This window comes from Nelumbo nucifera, chromosome 3 (genome assembly GCF_055504915.1).
Source record: "Nelumbo nucifera cultivar China Antique chromosome 3, China Antique-T2T, whole genome shotgun sequence".
Classification (NCBI taxonomy): domain Eukaryota; kingdom Viridiplantae; phylum Streptophyta; class Magnoliopsida; order Proteales; family Nelumbonaceae; genus Nelumbo; species Nelumbo nucifera.
In genome coordinates, this window is record NC_142651.1 from 5,499,107 (window position 1) to 5,520,761 (window position 21,655).

General features: G+C 41.9%; 2 protein-coding genes and 1 pseudogene across 3 annotated transcripts; 1 reads left to right on the forward strand and 2 right to left on the reverse strand.

The window, feature by feature from the left end:
- Positions 1-6,579: 6,579 nt before the first annotated feature.
- Positions 6,580-7,729, reverse strand: LOC148800923 (uncharacterized). The gene is made up of 2 exons (XM_088900121.1): positions 7,269-7,729; positions 6,580-7,192 (listed from the first exon to the last, which is right to left on the reverse strand). The coding sequence occupies exons 1-2, from the start codon at positions 7,542-7,544 to the stop codon at positions 6,641-6,643; spliced, it is 828 nt and encodes a 275-aa protein (XP_088756247.1). The 5' UTR covers positions 7,545-7,729; the 3' UTR covers positions 6,580-6,640.
- A 2,284-nt stretch (positions 7,730-10,013) lies between these two features.
- Positions 10,014-11,338, forward strand: LOC104592954 (TLC domain-containing protein At5g14285 pseudogene; annotated as a pseudogene).
- A 1,975-nt stretch (positions 11,339-13,313) lies between these two features.
- Positions 13,314-20,615, reverse strand: POLA2 (DNA polymerase alpha 2). 2 transcript variants are annotated; one of them, XM_010252536.3, is made up of 16 exons: positions 20,458-20,615; positions 20,263-20,338; positions 19,902-20,033; positions 18,993-19,368; positions 18,807-18,902; positions 18,511-18,590; positions 17,545-17,620; positions 17,277-17,450; positions 16,761-16,865; positions 16,569-16,664; positions 16,404-16,496; positions 16,224-16,262; positions 16,059-16,100; positions 14,443-14,573; positions 14,223-14,349; positions 13,314-13,836 (listed from the first exon to the last, which is right to left on the reverse strand). In XM_010252536.3, exons 1-16 carry the CDS (start codon positions 20,528-20,530, stop codon positions 13,678-13,680), a joined length of 1,875 nt encoding a protein of 624 aa, XP_010250838.1. In that variant the 5' UTR covers positions 20,531-20,615; the 3' UTR covers positions 13,314-13,677. The 2 variants fall into 2 exon arrangements, with proteins under 2 accessions (XP_010250838.1, XP_010250837.1); XM_010252535.3 differs by having other exon boundaries at positions 17,545-17,623.
- Between the last annotated feature and the right edge of the window lie 1,040 nt (positions 20,616-21,655).

The following is a 21,655-nucleotide window of genomic DNA, read 5'->3' on the forward strand; positions in this document are numbered from 1 at the left end:
AGTGGTAGAAGTCACACTCAAGACTCAACAAAGTGATAATTCACAATGAAATGTTCTTCTCTAGACTCTCTCAACTGAAGCTATGGCCACCCACCCTATGGACTATGGTTAAGAACTTATACCCAATGACTTTGGGTTGGGATTGGATTAGTTTCAGGTTGATTCAATTTTTTCATTTTTTATTTATTAAATGTTCTTATTTCTTGGAATTAAACAATAGGGAATGTTGTACGGTTAAGGTTGACTCTAGCTAGGGGTGCAATTTGGATGGACCTAAATTTTATACGAATTGCGCTTAGATTTTTGACTTTCGAGCTGGGCTCGAGCCCAACAAGAAGTCAGACTTTTTATTTTTCAGGTCAGGCCCTGGTCTTGCCCTTAGGTAGTTCAAATTCCGCCCAAACTTGATCCAACTATACATATTGACCAATCCGAGCCTGAGCCCAGCCTACCCTTAACTCTAGCATAAGCTTTACATCACTTTAATTTATTTTTTTCCTCTTAAACTTAAAATTGCTGATACATACATAAATCCGAATACCCTGAATGGCATTCTGTTTTGGCTCCGGACTGTGAGTTAGCTGTTTCAGATGCCCACCCCTCATCCTGGTTAGGACAGCCTCACGTGGATGGCTGTGTTTTCTTTCTTTTTCTATCTTTGTTTCTGTTTTCTGTTTCCTTGCTGTTAGCTAATCAGCTTTTTTACTTGAAAAATATCCAGGTTCAGTCTTCACGAAATTTGTACTTACAAACTTGCAGCGCTGCATTGGGAATATAGATATTTTAAACGCACGGCTTTAAATTTTGTGGGAACAATGTGAGTACAAGTTACTGAATTTCCTAACCCCGTATTTCTTTAAAAAAACCATATTCACCTTTTCCAAACATCCATTTGGATATCAGCTTTTCTTATGAAAAGCTTATTGGGGTGGTTTATTAATCAAAGACAACCTTTATTTTTTGACTTATGAAGTTATGAAGAATTGAAGATAATTGTACAATTAACGCAACTCAGGCGGTATTCGGAATCGCTTAAATCTCGTGGGTCTAGTCTACGGGATTTGGTCACGTTCAGTTGGGTGTGGATGGGATCGGTGCTGTTCACACCCCAATATAGCGTGGACTGGTCTTGTTTACACCCCAATTTCTCATCCAGGGTAAAATCTCGTGGTTGAGGACCGTTCACACTTGATTTTTGATCCCCTACTTCATACTTTTCCTGAAAGGCTACCCTATTGTCTATTTCACATTTTAATTTTTTTGTTAATAAAATATTAATTATTTTACTTAATTTTTTACTTTTTTTAAATTTAAGGTTTTATCAATAAAATTATATTTTAAATATTTTAAATTTTAATTATTTTATTATTATTTTTTATAAAAAATTAATATTTATTGCTTAATATTAATGCATTGATGCATTTTCAATATATTTATCATATAAAATGCAAAAATTAGATATTTATGATTAACTATGTAGATCAAGGTTTTCAAACCGTCGTTGACCGTTCAGCCCGGGAACTATCCACGCAAGTGGTTCCATTTTACTCCAAACCTGTTTTTTGGCTAAAAACCATTGAAAAACTCAACAACCCGTTGACCCAAGCGGTCAAACCATCAACCCGTTCAATGGTTTTTTATCGTTTTTTATTTTTAATTATTTTTTTATTTTGTTTTTCAGAACAGGCCATCCGTTCGAATCGGTCAAACCATCGACCTGGAAACTGGTGGCCAGAACAGTTCCGTTTCCGAGTCGTTTTTTAAAATGTTGGTGTAGATCATTCATAAAATGTACATGAGATACATTGAATCAAAAAGGTGTGGTACATTACAGAATGCCACTGTGGGTGTGGACTGTACCAGTCCAGTTTGTCCACAGTTCAGTACAGTTGTGGGCTGTGTTGTGGTGTGGTGTGGTACATTACAGGATGCCCTATGGCAGGTGTAAACCAGTCTACACCCACCAATTTCTCATCCACACTACAGAACACCCCCTCAATAGCTGAAAGTATTCGCCTTTCACATGGGCTATATGGTTGGAGCTACAACTTGAATTAATCACAGCAAGTGTGAAAGGTTCTATGATGTGGCAACAACAAACACTTTCAGCAATTTCATGGCCTAAGACACAGGAACTAATGAGTAATGGCTAAAGCTGCCATAGCCATCCGATTGAATTGGGAGGCTCGAAACAAAGAAGCTCCATAAGAATAAAAACTCAAATCCTCTAGGTGTTGCATTAGTACAAAATTACCTAGTTCATGGTGAAAATCACCAACCTGAAAACCAGAGGGTTAAACAAATAATAAATCATCAACTCTTGACTATACTTTATCAACGTTAATGAGGGCAGATTTGGCCCTCCAATGACATCCACAAAACTGTCAAATGACAACTTAAACCAGGTAAGCAGACTTTGGTAGCACGACAAACACCTCACCCTTGTTTCGGACTCCTTGGCATCACCTCGACAGGACAACCTATAGTTAGACCAAACAACATCAAGTCGGCATAAGAGGCAGCCTATCTCCACCGACCTAGTAGTTTCTAAATTAGTGACCTACGTGACGCGACAAGCGAGTTATTCTTCGAGTGAGCTATTGTCTCTAACTTTCTCAAAATCACGATGCCATGTCAAAAGAGTTGGTTATCACCTTACCCGCTTTGGGTGCGATTGGATAGGCATTACCCGCTTACACGGAGTCCATCTCCAGGTATGAATCCACCTCTGAACCAGATGGACCGGAGATCTTAGGCGTGTTTCGTGGAGCTCACGGCTGAGGACTTATATAAAGGCATCCCCTTTCACAGAAAAGGTACACACGATTTATCTCTCAAGCATACTACCTCTCTTGCTTTCTAGTTCTCTAAATACACCTTGCTAACTTAAAAATCGAAGTACCCACCCCGGATACAACAACTCGGACATTCCGACATCTCTCCTTGCAGCATGACCAGGTGACCTCACCAGCTTGACGTCTGAGCTATCTGCTAGTAGAGAGTACTAAATTGTGAAACATCAATTGGTGTCGTCTGTAAATGGTTGGTATATGTTGAAGATGTAAAGAGCTTCCAAAAATTTTGTCATAATTAGAGATGGTTGAAGCAACAAGAAATAGGTGTCCTGCCTAGCAACTAAATGTGTTATATAATGCCAAAAGAATAGTAAATATTACTACTTCATATATATAACACAATTTGCACATGGAAAGAGAAGTTGTACAGGAATGAGGTGCAGAACTTACTAAAGGGGTTTGAAACATATAAATCTCAACCAAATCGAGAGTAGGGGTGATCATGGGCCGAGGCAGGCTGGGCTTTGCATTTATGATAAGGGCTATAGCTTAGGCCCGAGCCTGGCCCAATTTGGGGTTTTGGGCCTGAAACATAAGCCCTAGCTTAGGTTTGCATGGGCCTGGGCTGGGCCAAGCTTGATTTTGGGCCAATGTCTTTCATATATAAAATATTATATATCTATAATATTTTATGTTAAATAACATAATATTCATATAAACTTATTTTATATATTATATAATATAAAATATTACATATAATATAAATTATAGATATCATGTTATAATATTTATATAAAAAATATATAATCTAATGTAAAATAACATATTTACATTATACACAAAATGTGTAAGTTTAAATATAACGTCGGACTTGAATTATTAAGCCCAAACCCAACCTTAAAATTTGTGGGCCTGATGTAAGTCCGGGCCGGGTCTAAATACAAAACCCAGGCCGAAGCCCTGAATTTCTGGACTGTGCTTGTGCAGACCGGGCCGGACTGAAATGATCACTCCTAATCCAGAGTGCAGACCAGATTCCATTAGAATTGGTTTAGATCGAACGGTCAAACAGAAGCGTTCCACTCCCCTTATTGGTGAACTCCAATAAAACGTTTTAGTTTCGATTTTCCGCTTTTAAGCTGAGAGGCATTATAATGCGATGTACCTTGACACACCTTATATACTACTCCGTTTCGGTGGTTTTCAATAACAACGTCCCACGGCACATCGCCGTGTATTAGAAACATCTTCCGATGATAGTGGGACTGATTTGAACTCTCCCCATTCCAATCTTGTCAGGAGTCAAATTTATTCCGTATATATACATTCTCTCTGCCTTAAGATTGTTGTTGTTCGCGCTACTACCCCAGCCAAAGAAACTGTCTCTCTCTCTCTTTCTCTTCCCAATTTTCAATAATTTCTTTTCCCTTTCTGTTTCGCGGTTTCGAAGCTCTCAACGTCTCGACTCTCGAGCCTTTCAGAAATCCGCCGCAACTTTCCGACCATACTTTTTCTTTTTTAATTTTATACATATATTTCATTAAACGCTCTTGCATATCCATTCTTCTCCAGCAACTCTAATCCCCTTGTTATCTATCGCTGCGAAACCATAATTGATGAAGCAAGATTTGGCCCGACCTCGCAAATTATGCCACGTGGCAAAAAATAAGTAGCTCGGCACTTACCAAGGGAACAAACACCAAAGGGAAGAGACCAGTGGTCTGAACTCCCTATAAAGTGTCCGAACTCCCTGCAAGGAGCCCGAACTCCCTGCAAGGTGCCCGAACTCCTTACTTAGTGCTTGAACTCCCTACGAGGAGCCCGAACTCTTCCTTTGGCCCTGAGTCGCACAAAGCAGAGACCCGAACTGGCCCGTCCTATGACAGTTCGGGGCCCCCCTCAAGACTTCGCCTCACGCACCGCTCCGGGCACTTCACTTCCGGAGCATTGAACTAGACGAACCACACCGTACTTGACACCGAAGGAGTCCGTATCCAAGGGCGGCGCACCTGACTGACTTGGGATCTGATGCCTGACGGCCACATTTCAAACGGCCACCTACCACTGTCACCTGTCAACCGCTACCTCCAGTTACAGAGACGGCTCCGACAAAAAGAGCAGTGACGGTTTTGCCCCAGCAGAGGCGATGACGCCCGAACTGGCAGAAGCACGGAAATACTCATTCCTGACCTGACAGGAGTGTAGGAGTGAGTGCGCGAGGTGGTTATAAAAGGCTCTCCACCCCCAAAGAGGAGGTATGCAAACTTTGCGCTATCTGGTTTTACCTTGCCTTTGAAGGATTCTAACTTAAGCTTCGAAGCCTTTACACCGGGTTCCCCCCGGAGCTTCCTCGTCTCCTCCGTTTTAGGTTCTCTGCTACTCAGTTCAGAGGCAAGGTCGTTGACAGCTGAGATCGGCCGGATTGCGCATCATCACTAACCTTTCAAATCCTTCCACATCCGAGCAAAATACGTCATAATAGACGAACGGTTGTATCGACGATCCTACACGCTCCCCTACCTGCGATGCTTGCGCCCTGCCGAAGCCGAGCTCGTACTTCGCGACACTCACGAAGGCTTGTGCAGCGGACACCTGGGGGGCAGAGCCCTCGCTCAAAAGGCACTTCGACAAGGATACTACTGGCCAACGATGAAGACAGAGGCCGTCGAGCTCGTCAGAAAATGCGACAAGTGTCAGAAGCATGCCAATATCCACCATCAGCCTACTGCCGACCTCAAGTACTTCACCAGTCCATGGCCCTTCGCCCAATTGGGCATCGACCTTCTGGGGCCATTCCCACCAGCGACAGGCAGGAGAAAATTCCTAGTGGTGGCAGTAGATTACTTCACAAAGTGGATAGAAGTTGAACCTCTGGCGACAGTTACAGCCCGAAACATACAGAACTTCTTTTGGAAGAACATAGTATGTCGCTTCAGGCTACCTCGGGTACTGATCTCCGACAACGACAAACAGTTCGATGATATCAAGTTCCAAGAATGGTGCCAAAGTATGGGAATTAGTCAGAACTTCACGTCGGTCGCACACCCGCAGGCAAATGGCCAAACAAAAGTAATAAACAGAGCCATCCTCCGCGGACTGAAAGCACGACTAGACCGAGCTAAAGGGTTGTGGGCGGACGAGCTACCAAGTGTTCTATGGGCTCACCGAACCACGGAAAAAACCGCCACAGGAGAGACCCCCTTTAACCTCACCTACGGCACCGAGGCGGTAATCCCAACGAAAATCGAAGTACCTACGCTGCGACTAGAAGCATACGACGAGCAGACAAACGAAGACGAGTTACGCACCAACCTCGACCTACTGGACGAGGTGAGAGACCTCGCACACATCCGAACTACGGCCTACCAGCAAAAGGTAGCTCGGTACTACAACGCGCGAGTAAAGAAGAGGAACTTCCGCGTCGGCGACCTAGTTCTCCGTAAGGTCATGGTACCCGAACCCGGCGTAGGAAAACTCGGACCAAATTGGGAAGGACCCTACAGAGTAAATAAAGCACTCGGGGGGGGGCATACGAGCTCGAAACCCTAGAGGGAAAACAAGTACCCCGAGCATGGAACATTGTCAACCTAAGGCGATACTACCTATAGGCCGCCAAGCAAAGTCGATAAAATCACCACCAAAGCCTACGGGCTAGAATGCCAAGCTAACGAAGGAACCTCGGCACAAGCAAGCAAAGAAAACAGGCCGCGCGAATGCAGTAACCCGGGCAGAAAACAGACCGGACGTATAGTCAGTTCGGCAAATACGTTTAGTTCGAGAGAGAATAACCAGCACTTAAACAAAAGTCATTCCATTCCAAAAGTAGGGTAGTATAAAAAAAAAATTTACAAGCCCGGAGCTATTTCTTCATCATCAGAAGGCACTTCGACAAAACCCGAAGGCCCCGCCTCGCCCTCGGAGTCTGGCTCGGCGTCAGCAGCATTAGCCATCTCCTGAGTTATGCGCGAAGTGGATATGGCGCTAACATCGAGCTCGGGGTACGTATTTCGGATCATCCACCGGCTTAGTTTAAAACCCCTCCTATATGAATCCACCATCAGATCATCAAAACTCGGCGAAGCGATGTACTCATCGACGGCCTTCTTCTTGGCATCTTCGGTACCTTGAGAAAAGATCCGCGTCCTCTCCCTGATGTCCTCCTGAAGATACTCGACCTGATGCTGCAGATCCAGCCTCAAGTCCGCCATGTGCTTCACCACCACTCCCATGGCCTCGGCATCTCTCTGAGACCTCGCCTGCCTGATCCGGGAAAAACGAGCAGTCTCTTCAGCAGCACGAGCAGCCTCCTCGGCAGCACGACGAGCCTCTTCGGCAGCTCGTGCCTGCCTCGAGCTTCTCTGCACCTGAGCCGCCAAGGCGTGAATAGAAGAATTCACCTACCAAAAGAGACCGAATGATCAAAAGGACCAACAAAACAAAAGCCAAAGAGCTCTAAAAAAGGAGAACACTTACCACCATGGCATGGGTAACGGCTCGGCATGCCACTTGATGCAGAGGGAGATCAATCCACACCGCGACCTCCTCGGGGAAGATAGCCTCTTTACTCTTTTGAAGAGCATGGGTCGGCGTCAACACACTCCTGAAATCCTCCGAGGCCCCCGAGCCCGAGGGCCCAGCTCGCGTATGAGCATACCTGGAGTAAGCAGGAGCACCGGAGTATGTAGGAGTCCCTGTGTATGTAGTCTCAACATAAGGGCCCCCTGCTGGCTCCTGCATCGGAGGGACCATCTCGGGCTCCCTGGGCGGATTTTCTGGCTGGTAGCTCGGCACCTCGGGCTCCGCATCTTGAGGCGTCTCAGCGCGAGTTCACTTGGCAACCCGCTTTCTCCTCTTCATACCTTGAAACAAGTGCCCACCCCGGGTCCCTCGCGAATCCATCACACCTGCGAAAAGAAGTTCGCCATCAGTAAAAAGCAAGAAAGACAGCAAGATAAGAGTCTCTAAGTGAAGAACCTACCCGAGCTCAGGCCGACCGCAATGAGCTTGGCCTCAATCAGATACTGGTGACACTTCAGCCCAAGCCACGCCCATTGTTGGAGGCCCTTCGCCGTCTCCTTGTCAAGCGTGACCCCGGAGTTAGGAGCGGCCATTCCCCACCCGGTCTGAAAAGGCCACCCCAGCACACTTCGCACCCCGAAATAGTCCCGCTTCCATGCTGGGACCTTGTTGGGGAGCTCGTGTAGAAGCTTAAAGCCCAGGCAAGGAGACAGGTAGTTAGCCCGCCTGCGCCCGGGGAGGGTACCCGCTTGCTTCTTAAGCATCAAGATTGAAGAAAAAATCTCCAAGTCCAACGGAAAGCTCTCGTCGCAGAATAAGGAGATTGTCCCCACCAAGTTTCGAATGGAATTTGGGTGAAGCTGGCCGACCGTCACGCCGAAGTGGTTCAAGACTTCGACAAAGAGGGGGTGGAAAGGCAATCGCAACCCCGCGGCGAGCTGCTCCCGGAATATCACGATCTCATCAGGACCGTGTTCCCAAGGAAAGCTACCCAAAGGTATGAAATAAGCGTACTCCTCGGGCAAGTTATAGTAAGTAATGAGGGATTGGAGCCCCTCGGGCGTCATGGTCGAAGGGCCGAACTTGTCTAACATCCGACCCCGGCGAGAGGTGGACGCCAAACTACCCGAAGTGCCACGGCCTACGAGCTCGAACTCTTCCTCGAGCTCTACCTCCGGCTCGCTAGGGCTATCGGGGGATGCAACGTGGTTCGTAGAACCTGCATCAGACCCGCTGAAAGGACTATCTGAGCCATCCGAGCTAGACATCGGGAGTGATGAGATCCAGGAAAGTACTCACCTGGACAAAAAGATGTAGACCACAGGAGCTCGGACGAACGGAAGACCTTGAGCGCGAACTGGAAAAACCTGGACGCGAACTGGATGCGAGTTGAAACTCAGACGCGAGCTCGAGAGAAGTACAGAAGTGGCAACTAGGGTCCCCCCCGCTATTTATGCTCACAGTGACCGAAAGGCAACGGCTTAGATCAAAGCCAATCCGACGGCCTACAGCCGCACTAACCGCACGTCCCCCGAGACCGAGACGTGATTGGCGCACGTCTTTCTGAAACTGACGGAACGCCAGCGCACGTCTCCTCAGAAAAAACGGCTATGGCATGTCTTTTTCAAATTTGAAAAAATGCCCGCTATCGCACCCCCAAGTGGCGCGCTTTTTTTGAAATTTCAAAGTAACGTGTGCGCCGCCACATCCATCAACATTTAGACAGGCCGGCGCGCTTCCCGCCTAAATGGACGCTCGAAGAAGCCCAAGAAACCCTAACAACGCACCTCGCACCAGCAGAACCAAGATTCAAAGTGCAGAACAAATCTACTTGACACCTCGCGAACTCCTCGCACCAGGGCAAGACCCTTAGCACGAGGAGTGGGGGGCAATTGATGAAGGAAGATTTGGCCCGACCTCACAAATCACGCCACGTGGCAAAAAACAAGTAGCTCGGCACTTACCGAGGGAACAAACACCAAAGGGAAGAGACCAGCGGTCCGAACTCCCTACAAAGTGCCCGAACTCCCTACTTAGAGCTCGAACTCCCTGCAAGGTGCCCGAACTCCCTACTTAGTGCTCGAACTCCCTACGAGGAGCCCGAACTCTCCTTTTGGCCCCGAGTCGCACAAAGCAGAGACCCGAACTGGCCCGTCCTATGACAGTTCGGGGGCCCCCTCAAAACTTCGCCTCACGCACCGCTCCGGGCACTTCGCTTCCGGAGCATTGAACTGGACGAACCACACCGTACCTGACACCGAAGGAGTCCGTATCCAGGGGTGGCACACCTGACTGACTTGGGATCTGATGCCTGACGGCCGCATTTCAAACGGCCACCTACCACCGTCACCTGTCAACTGCTACCTCCAGTTACAGAGACGGTTCCGACAAAAAGAGCAGTGACGGTTCTGCCCCAGCAGAGGCGATGACGCCCGAACTGGCAGAAGCACGGAAATACTCATTCCCGACCTGACAGGAGTCTAGGAGTGAGTGCGCGAGGTGGTTATAAAAGGCTCTCCACTCCCAAAGAGGAGGTATGCAAACTTTGCGCTATCTGGTTTTACCTTGCCTTTGAAGGATTCTAACTTAAGTTTTGGAGCCTTTACACCGGGTTCCCCCCAGAGCTTCCTCGTCTCCTCCGTTTCAGGTTCTCTGCTACTCAGTTCAGAGGCAAGGTCGTTGACAGGTAAGACCGGCCGGATTGCGCATCATCACTAACCTTTCAAAGCCTTCCACATCCGAGCAACCGACGGAATATCTCATTGTCTCTACCTTTTCCTGCAATTTTTTTTTCTTCTTTCTCGTCCTCTACGTGACCAAAAAATAATCTCCGGAGGGCGGGATTATTTTGTTTATTTTGTTTCCGCATTCCTTTCTGAACTTTTCGAGCGTCTGAGAAAAACTGTAACTTTCTCGCAACTCTGTCACTTTTAAGCTGAACCCGAAAATCGTCTATTTTCGACTTCTGTAAATTCTTCGAGGTTGAGTTTTGAATAGTCACAGAACTTCATCCCCTACTTATTTCTAAGCATCATCTTCTCCCCGGTATTTGTTTGGTTGCTTTTTATGGAACCCCTAACTCCTCCTATCCCAATCCTCCCTATTTTCTTTTCAATGTTTCTCCTGATCTATCTCGTTGCCTACTACATCGTTTTCCGCAGCTGGAGCCCGAAATACCGCCCCGAAGCCTCCAGCTGCTTCATCTCTTTAGCCCATGGCACTCCCGCGGTTTTCTTGGCCATTTTTGCTATACTAAAACAATCTCCTCACGGCTTCGCTTCTCCAAACACCAGTTCCCAGAGTTTGGTACTTGATTTCAGCATTGCTTACTTCTTGATGGATCTCCTCCATTATCTCATCTTCTTCCCAAGTGATGTTCTCTTCATAGGCCATCATTTAGCAACCCTCTTTGTATTATTCACATGTCGATACATGGTTCTCCATGGTGCCTTCGCCATGCTCATCCTTCTCATCCTTGCAGAAATCACCAGTGCTTGCCAGAACCTGTGGACCCTCGCCAATGTCCGCAGAGCCGACGTGCCTAGTGCTGCCAAACTCTACCGACTCTTGTCTCCCCCATTCTATACCTTGTATTCTGTTGTTAGAGGGTTTGCTGGACCTCTCTTTGTTTACAAAATGGTTGTCTTCTATTCAAGTGGAGCAGCAGATAATGTGATCCCACGATGGATTCTGGTTTCCTGGATGATAATAATTGCAGTGGCAATCTCTGTTAGCATATTATGGGTCTCGAATCTTTGGCTGGAGCTTTACAGAGAAAGAACTGCTAAAGTGGATAAGAAAGTGAGATAAAAGAAGTGAGTTTCTGGTTTTCTTCACCGACAATCGTTGATTGATTTCGAATGGTCTCTGTCAATTTCTTAGTTTCTAACTCATGTTTGGACCAGATGAAAACAGTAAGCAGTGGGGTCCGTGACATTTTGGGCATAGATTTTTTCTATGGCTTTGTATGATATCCTCGACACAAAATTCTGCCGTAATGAAGTATTAATAATCCCATTTACTTATTTCAACTCTGTGTTGATAATTAGTTCTCTACTTCTCTTGTCTCTGCATTTCTGTAAGTACCGATTATTTTGTTAAGAATTTGCAAATTCTAACAAACATCTACTTAGTTTCCTTCTTTTTCTGGTTTTAAGCTGTTGGATTGAATCGTTCAACACCCCCACCCCCACCCACTTTCCTGTCTGTAACGGAAAAAAAAATGAGTATGGATAATTTCTGTTCCTGAGGCCTAGCTAAATTCTTTTTGTGCATTCTGTGGATTTATTGGGCTTTGATTGCAAGAGCTTGGTTCTTTGGATAAGGTGGCGCGGATAGCTGGGCGTCCAGCCTTCTCTCCAGTATCTTGCAAGAATTTGGCTAGGCTTGGTGGGGCCCGTGTGCAGATTGATAACTCGAGTGCTAAGCAAAGAATGAGAGAAATCCAGCTTTATTACATTTTCACCAGAAGCTACAAATTACACCATTCTACTTTACATTTTACTCGTACCAAAAAAAAAATAAAATAAAATAAAAAAAACAAAGTAGAATCTAGACCAAGAGTGAACTAGAATTTGTACTCGCATACATTTGCATAAATCAGAATTATTGGTAAATTGATTGTTCTTTATCATTGATGTGCAGAGCATGCAAAATATCAATACTCTAATGGGGTGTTATCCAATATATGATTTTGTTTTTCAAAACAAAAACAATTGTATTTGCACCGTTTCTGGATATAAATGGATGACCATGCCGCTTGCCGCTTTAAATTTTAAATTTTCGAAGTACCCTTTTATAAATCTCACTGATTAAGAGCAGAGGTGCAGCTGATGAGCTCGGATCCGCTATACCCACAGGAACGCTGATGGGATGTGTGGTTAGAAGGTCCTCCCCAAAAATTAGGAGCTGTTCCGGCTCTTTGACGTAACTGCAAGGTTTAATAGTTTAATATTTGAATACATAATATCTTGTTCACAACAAGAAAAATGTGAAGAAAGGAAATTAAAGAAGAAAAAAAAAAACCGTCATTTATCAAAAAAGAAAAAGAAAAAGAAGACATTTTATTCGTGACAAGATATTCTCATTCTAAGCTTCAAGCATTCTTGGACCTGCATAGCAGGCAGGCAGGTAGAAAAAAAAAAACAATTATTTCTTGTTCTCGCAGCTTCTTAAACAGGAAATCGTTTGGTGCTTGGGACATTGTAAATTACTGTTTGCTGGTGGTTAGGGATTAGAATACCAATCAAGTCATTTGTGACCCATCCAAATTCAGCTCATGAAAAACTTGATTCAATTCGGTTAAAATTAAACTTCGAGTTGAGCTGAAGCCCAATATAAACTCAATTGCTAATCGAACCCAGTGGTTAGTGAGTGCTAACTCTAGCACCCCAGGAGTTTTGGCGGAAGACTGAAAATAAAAGTCCATGTCAAAAATCAAAATTAGGATTTAGGACATGCTGCGCGGTGCGCATTACATTAGAACCAAAACTGTTTCTTATCACATACTATTATTGCAACTTTGATCATTTTAGATTGTTGGCTTCTGAGAAACCTTGTAAAAAACGTTTCCATTGTTTGCATTGACAGTTTGACACCACCCAATGGAGAATATCGATGAATTCTGATGATTGATCCAGAATTCCAGATGCAAGGGACCGGAGATGGGGATAGAAACATTAGCTTAGAAGGCTCCGAGTCTGTGGTCGGCGCTCAGGAATTTCAGATTTTAAATGAGTACTCACTTTTTGACAGTAAGAAAAAAATCGATCTCAAAGATTTGTTGGAGGATTCTGTTTCCTACGTGCCAAACGCAAGCAACATGAAAATCAATTTCAGAAGCTTGGATTTTCAGACATCTAAATATAACGGAATAAATAAAGAAAAAAGAGTACGGTATAGTTGTTAATTTGCAAGGTTCCGGGGAGAGAGAGAGAGCAGGCAAACTGAAGAAGTCGATACCCGAACAGAAAATTTGGGGACGCCATCAACAGATAGGAGTTTAGTTGTTAATTGGGCACAATTTTTTTTATTGATTATGTTTCTGGAAAACGAAACTATTACCCAAAGAAAAAGGAAATAAAGAAAATTTTGATAAACAAAACTGGAACAAATTAAAATTACAAAGGGCAAGCCCTACTACAATCAGCAATTTTACACCCTCCCTTTCAATTTAAGCTAAATGCCTAAATCATGTTGTCAAATAGAAAGCAGATCCGATAAAAGACTGTTCCCCTTGAACTTGATTGCCAGCCATCGAGAATTGGAACCAAACTGTTACTATAAATATTGTCAAATGGATGGTTCCTGGTTCAGTGAGACACATCTAATACGAGTATCTTGTTTTAGTCCTGCAGTCAAAGAATCAGATTCGAATGACCGAAGCACTTGTTCTGTCAGCATTCCCATGATAGTTGAGCTCTACAAACGTGCCTCCTCCAACACCCTTGGCCAGTCTACCAGGATTTATGCAGATGCATTTTACTTGCTCCTCTTCATTCATTCTTTGGCCAAAGGGCAGTACCTGTGCAACAAACAGATTATGTTGTAGGCTATATTACATGGTTATCTATATGGGTGATAATTGGTGCAAGTTTTGCACCTGCTGCATTCTTAGACTCCCAAAATTTTAAGACATTTTATCCTTATTTACTTGGATGGTATAAAATAGAAACATAAATGACAGAACCCCATTGGCATTTCAGATTCTGAATCTATTACCTATATTGTAAATGTTCAAAGTCATCTATAGGAAGTCACTTTGAAAATCATACCTCAATATACGTGAATTTATACCAGAGGCTTGTGCTAGATTCATGCACATGCATACAAGGATCCAGATCATTTAGCAATAGGTGGATATGTCAAGATATGATACATTGGTTCTAAAGACAGAGGCCTATATTTTACCTTCACAAATGGAGCCAGGTCTGAAGGCAGTACAAGAATATCTGGAACAGAGGGTATCTGCAAGGCTTCTGGAACAAGTGAAAGATCCAATGGAACACCTTCTGCAGGTGGATAAAGAGGATAAAAGCTGTTGAAACAAGAGTTAAATCAGCTCCACTGATTACTGATAATCATTGTAACTAAATATGTACTATCCAAGATCAATGGTTAAAAGGCATGCCTTCGCTGGTTGACTAAATGACATGCAAGTCTGCCCATACGATCCCCAGATAATCCATTAGCTGGGTTTCGTGAAATCTCCTCCCCACTAAGCTGTCTCAGGATATCCATGCTGCAACAACCTATCTTTACCTGAAACTTGCAACTATGAATTGCAAATACGGGAGAAGGCTAACAAATTCCAAATTCCATGAAGTGTATAAATGTCCCTAAGACCAAGGCATGCTCAAATATTTAAGAATGATTATTGATGTTAATATACAATAATATGCAGCAGTTAAGTTGCAAATAACTTTCTCTAGATCTCTGCCGTGACTTTCTGTATAGTAGGCTAGGAAAACTAATCAATTTGGTCCGATTTTGAAAACATAATAAAGAAAATCACATCCAGAGGTCATAAAGAAATTGGAATACAAATGGGATGCAAAAAGGCAGCATTAATTAAGCACATCTTTTTTTTTAATTTGACTCTATCCTACATCTAATCTGATGAAATCCTTACTTGGTTGTAGTTATTAGGATTGGTGTTTATTCTTTTCTTTTTTATGTCTGCATGGGAAGGAGGGTAAACCACCTTTGTTCAGTGCAAATTGAGTCAGCCACACACGAGCAACTATATATGAAGTTGCAACATGACTTGCCTGCCTAAGTTCCACAAATGCTTGTAAGGGTTCTTGTTGATTATTCCCCAGGATTATCTTCAACGGATTTGTTATCAATATAAGCAGAATAAGAAACAAAAGTGGAGACCAGTTGCTAGAGAAAAGTATATGCTGCTTATGCTGCTAGTTGTATTTACAACTCATGTTTATACCCCATCCTGTGAAGGTTCTAAAAAACTAAGTCTAACATCTGTGACGAGGCATTTTGTATTTTAGTGGAATTATATTGATCGATGATCACCTGGTGATGTTGAATGAGTACTGGTGATGGTATTGGACAAGATTGAAATGCTTCTAAACAAGGTATCAGCTATTTCAAGACAAAGATACATGCTTTTGAAGGAGATTTCTATATCATCTGAGTCAGTCCATATTGGGCACATTCACAGTTGATCCCAACCATTCTCCATTTCCAATGCCTTTGTTGAGTCACATACAACTTCCAATGCCTTTGTTGAGTCACTCAGATCTGGATATCAGATGAGTTCGTGTCTCAGACTCAGTTTCTCCCCTCTCTGCAATTTCTTAAATCGCAAACCGCTGTCCAGGTCAAACGAATCGATGGTTAGACCACCTGGGTCATCAGTTTTCTGACAAAGTCAATGGTTTTGACCCAAGAACAGGTCAGGGGTGAAACAGAACTGGTTGCTTGGATGGTTTCCGGGCCAAATGGTCCGACCGTCTGGGTCAACGACGGTTCAAAAACATTGCATACAACTCCCATACTTTTAAGAAGCCAAGTAGAAATTTAAAGTTTACATATATGATAAAGTCATTATTGAATGATGCCATTAACAAAATATGTTATGTTCTTGCTGCAATTATATACAGTTATTATTAGTGAGTGGCTCTTGATTCATTACCACACCCTACATGTATGGTAGAGTCATTATGAGCATAAATCATATAGGTATTCCCTATGATGAGAAAGATGCTGGCAAGATTTTCTCCATACCTTGTTTGCATCGAAAAGCCCTGGATTTGCAAAGCTAGTTATCTGGGCCAAAAGAAATAAACATTCAGATTTTAACAAGAAACAATGATAACCAATTCAGGAAAAATGAACATAACACAGTGAGCCATTTGGTTTACAAAATGATCTCACAAATCCAAGACATACCTGATGTTTTAGATCAGAAAAGTGTATATCAAGTGGAGGCTGCAAAAACAAAACATCTTTTATTAGAAAAAATGTAAAATGACACCTTAGTCATCACTTACTTGGATATTATTTCCATCACAAGTCAATGTAATGAATAAATGGAGAAAAAAGATCTAATATATCCAACAGAAGCAACACCTGAGGGAAAACAAAATCATGGTGAGCATCTCGTATAGATGGAACAAGAACCACACGTGCAGCAGAACCCATGAATGCAGCATAATCTTGCACCTGGGTCATCAACAGCAACAGAATAAGAAATTAAGCGTTTCTTGTGAAGTATTAAGCTATGGACATACTAACCCTTTTGAGTACTTCCTCATGAAATACTTCTTCAAAGCTTCTATCAATGGCTGCTTTCTTAATATCAGGATGTTCAGAATCAACAAATGGCCCTAGCTGCCAAAAGTTTCTCAAGGCATCAATTATGGAGCTTTCGATCAGAAGACAGCTAAGATTCCCAAAGTTACAACAGGACAATATTCAACCTCTCACCAGCATAAGCAACTGAGGCTGCTTTCTGGTTGCATATGCAAGCAATTCACTTAAAGGTTCAAAGAACAAGTTGTCAGTTGTCGTGAAAGGTCCTGCAGCAATAATCTGTTGGAAGTTCAACACAGATGTTTAAACATAGTACATGGATAAGGAGAGAACATATAAAACTAACATGTGGTGGTCACTCATGTCAACATATCTAGTTGCAAGGTATTGTAAGATTAGTTTGACTACTAATTTAGTAGTGCATTGAAGCATGCATTAGCCCAGAAATTAGTACGAGGTAAAAGTTTAAAAAAGGACATGCACTTCCTTTTTTTTTGACTTCCACTAACAAATAAAAGGATAAAATAATAGACATTGATGCATGTTGTTTCTGTTCATTTTAGTTACAAGAAATATACATTCAGACAACTGAGAAGCTGCACATGGTCTTCTCAATATACCAATTTTTTTAATAATTTCTGTATAGAAATTACTTCAGGGGAGATGTTACTCTAAAACATGTTCACATACCAGTGAAAGCTCTTCTAGCATATTTGAAGGAGGTGGATTAAATTCTTCATCTAGATGTTGCTTTTTTGCAGGAGCTAAATCAGCGTTCGGGGAAATTGACAAGGGCATATAATCAACTACTTTTGATGCAACAAAACAGTGTCCACTAGGATTATGCCCCTCAATACCCACCACCTGTACAAGTTCATTGCTTTCAATATTACTCATTTCATCAACCTGACAAGAGTTGAACTCACAAGCATGGGTATTGTAATATGATTATATTTACCTGGCCTGGGAATAAAGAAAACTGGGTCAGTTTATGTAAGTCAAGACGCACACGTTGTCCCCCACAATGTTCAACACTGCTACAAAAAAGTATATATATGTAGGATCCAAGTCAGTAACAATTGGAATGTGGCAGGGGACTGCAACATGTGTCCTGCAGAAATGTCTTGTTCAAGTTGAATAAATAAAGACTGTTTGCAATCCACTATTTAACTGGGTCCATCTAAAATGATTTTCAAAGTCAAAATCCATGTAATCAGATTATCTTAACTTTTTATCAATATCAGATTATCTTAATTATTTGATCTTTAGAATTCCTTTTTAATTGGCATCTTTATAATTCTTTCTTGGCAGTTGTCTTTATAATCAAATCCTAAATATTGGGATAAGGATTCATTGATATCCAAAACCATGTGATACATCTCTTTTTTTGATATCTTTTGAAGGGCTACACAACGGGGGGTAGCCCAACCCATAACCCCCCACCGAGGTGCAGGCGGGATTCGATCCCAAGTCTCTGCTACAACCAGCAGGAGACCTTACCAACCAGCTGGTTGGAACCTTGCAACCATGTGATAGATCTCATGGCTATAATTAATTGACTGGACCAGTTTGGCCAAGATTAGGTAATCAGTATTACTGGTCAAGTGATGATTGCAAACTCCTACATGTGTTATTGCCAGAATGGCAAGTGGAACAATCATCTTGATCTCTCTCAAGTGTTCCTTAAACAGGAAATTCATTATTCTTTATCATGGTGGCAGTGTTCCTAAGCTAATGATTGCAAAACCCCTACATGTATTGTCAGGATGGAAAATGGAACAAACATCTTAATCTATCTCAAGTATTCCTTTAACAGGACTTTTTTTTTTGATAAGTTCTTTTAACAGGACATTCTTGATTCTTTATCATGGCAGCAGTCTATTTAAGCTGACTAGTAATGAATAAAAGCAACCGAAATCCATACCTGCCTTGTAACAGGACAGACTTTTCATTCAGCCGACCTTCTCCATCGCAACAGACCATGCCAACAGAGAAAACTTTATTCTGAAACAACAGATTCTATCAGAAATTTGAGTGTTCTGACATAAACCAATTTACTAGATGACTGGTAGAAAAAACAACAAAAAAAAGAATGAATCCATGCTTCAAAAGAAAATATAGGTCAAGGAGAAGTTTTTTTTTGTCACAGGGGTATACACAAATTAGGGGCACTATACAATTCAGGAAGAAGAGAAAAGAGGTATGAGATAAGCAAATCACCTGTGACGCCACTGTAGGGTCCGTTGGTTCCTCATAAAGTCCAGAAGCAACAAGTGCAATTGCATGCCTTCTAATTCGATTTTCAAGAGAATTGAACTAAATGGAAAAAGAAAAATGATATTTATACAATGTAAACAAAAAAAAAAAATCTAAAAGTAAAGCATTCTCCGCCTAAGTGCCAATTACCCTGTCCTCAACCCTGTCATACATAAATCTGCAACCCGGTTCTGGTTGTGACCCACAAACTTGCAAAGAGCACCTTTTGATTGGCTGGACCCTCCTAATGATGTCATTTTCGGTATTGTCAATTTCTTGTTCTTTTACATCGTTCCCTTCATCTAAAGGATTATTAAAAGCAGATTGTACGACAAACTTGCTTGTCCTTTGCCCAAAAGGTGTCATATTGTTACTTGCGAGTCTGGATGGCTTTCCAGAGCTGGGTCGTCTATTCCCAGTTGTTCCAGGCGTAATGTCAAATGACTCTGGATAGATGTTTTCAGGTCGGTCTGTTGGAGTGCCTAGGATACCCTCTTTTGTATCTTCATGTTCATCGCATAGAATCCTGCATAAAGAGACTTGTTGTGATTGGTTCACATGCAATTAATTTTTGTTGTTTTTAAACATTTGAAAAAAATGACAACATGATGGAACTGACAAAAGTATCAGAAGAAGCTAAGCCTCCTTAATTATCAAAGGCCAACCAACCTTATCAAACAATTGACAATCTCGTTTAAGAAGGCATGTAGAACAGATTGTCTATTGAATTATCTAAATCTTCACTTCTATCAACGGTGAACAAAAAAAAATGATAAAACCCAAGGTAATGCAATTATAAAAGAAAGGACCCCTTTCCAAACTCCCATTTAATTACATAAGTGGAGATTTCATTTACACTCAAACTATTTTAACTCTGAGCCTAGCGCAGTAGTGTTATGATCAGAGACCTGATTTTTAATCAATCCAGTCCTACCGCACTAGTATGCATATGAAAAAGAAAGCACCGACAAATCACAAGTCCAAGCCTTGTCCTGATTATCCTATGGCAGTGAATAAATAATTTAAAAAAAAAAAAGTTGGGGATAATTCGCTACTTACATATCAACGTCATTACTGGAGTAGATATGCAAGTTCGGTTCCTCTTTGATAATCGCGTCCTTCTGTTCGTTTTGTAGGTGCAACAAGAATCCGTCCATTTGAGCATTTTGTACCAAGGAACCACTTAATTGCCTGTAAAAGAGAAGAGTATGCATATTTCTAGACTGTGAAACGTCACTTAATGCATCGAACACTAACCGAAATCCTAGAAAAATAAAAATGTAGAAGGTACAAAAAACATTAAAACTTAACAAATTATCCTTCCAATTAGAATCCGATTAAGAGAAATGAAACCAGCTATAATAGTCTGGATGAAATATACATGTACAAAATCAAATGAGAGATAGAGGGAACTTTCTACCTGTTGAGATAGTAAACCTCCCAGCTGGAAACAAGATCGGAAGGCGTCAGTTTGCAATTTATGCAGAAAGTGAGACCTGGCAAGTAGAGAGAGAGAGAGTTGTTTTCAGCATATCTGCAGCCAGTAGAAATGGCGAAAAGGAAAGTAACCGGGGGGGGGGGGGGGGGGGGGGGGAATAAAATAAGAATTACTTACATTTCTTCAATATGTCCTCTTCGTCGATAGAAAACCCACTTCTTTCGAATTCTGCTTTGATCTCTTCTTCCATGACGAGCTAGGGTTTGAACTCAGGAGCGGTGACGATGATGGAGAAGAGAAAAAAGAAAAATTGGCGGGATGGCGGGAAATTACTCTTACCAATAAATAGTAGATCAAATCTCTTAAATTACCCCTAAGTTTTACAAAATTGACTTACCCTATCCTTAATATTTAAAAAAGGAACATTCTAGATTAGTATCCTTAATTTGGGTCTAGGGCCAGTTTGGTCCTTAACGCAACAATTTACTATCCGAAATTTCAAAGAGTGTCATTCTAGATTATCTAAAGACGCAAATACCTTTCATGTATCATTTAATTTTCTTTATCAACCTTTCAAAAATGGACAAAAATGAACAGTCTCAAATCCTTGCCTCTTCAGTTATGTTCAATAAAGTTGAAATCACCAAAATGCCCATTGAGACATAACCCCCAACTTTTTTGAATAGAATAAGCAATGATTTGAGACTGTTCATTTTTATCAACATGTTGACGGTTGATGAAGAAAATTATATGGCATTTAAAGGGCATTTGTGTCTTTTCAAATATCATTTAACAACTAGTTAACGACAAGTACTATATTGACACATTTTGAAAAATCGAATACTGAATTTTTGCGTTTTAAAGTTCGAGAGACCAAAATAGCACTAAGCCTAAGCCTAAAGTACATAATACTAATTGGAAATTTTCCTAAACTTAAAGTATCTCAAATTTGTTGGAAAATGAATACCAATAAATAATTTGTTGAAAAATGACTTAAATCCTCTAAAAATTATTAAATAAAGATGAAATGACTATTTTATCTATCATTCTTCCTAAATTTTTCAAAATAAACCTACTATTAATGAAAATGCAGACACAGAACCTTTGGGCCCACATCTACAGGCACTCCTTGGCCCCCCAATATTTTTGTTAAGACAATCATTTATAGCTAGGAAGTGGAAGGCTGGGGTAAAATATGTAGTAAAGTGGGTCATCGCCTCCCCACCCCCTCAAAAAAATATAAATGTTAAGGATCACTCTCTGATTTCCCCTAATTCCCAAAATTAAAAAAAATTTGTTTATTCTTTCTTTAAAAAAAAATCTGTAATATATCTAAATCTTCGGTCTCATTTCTCCTACCTCTTATTCTCCCAAT

Bases quoted from the DNA above. Each gene is read 5' to 3' on its own strand.
- LOC148800923 (XM_088900121.1), bottom strand. From the start codon at position 7,544: ATGGTCCCTCCGATGCAGGAGCCAGCAGGGGGCCCTTATGTTGAGACT. The intron at 7,193-7,268 runs GTAAGTGTTCTC...CTCTTTTGGTAG, and splicing joins CCGTTACCCATGCCATGGTG to GTGAATTCTTCTATTCACGC.
- POLA2 (XM_010252535.3), bottom strand. From the start codon at position 20,530: ATGGAAGAAGAGATCAAAGCAGAATTCGAAAGAAGTGGGTTTTCTATC. The intron at 16,866-17,276 runs GTATGTGAACAT...AACTTCCAACAG, and splicing joins TGCTAGAAGAGCTTTCACTG to ATTATTGCTGCAGGACCTTT. The intron at 16,101-16,223 runs GTATGTCTTGGA...CTTTTGGCCCAG, and splicing joins TTTCTGATCTAAAACATCAG to ATAACTAGCTTTGCAAATCC.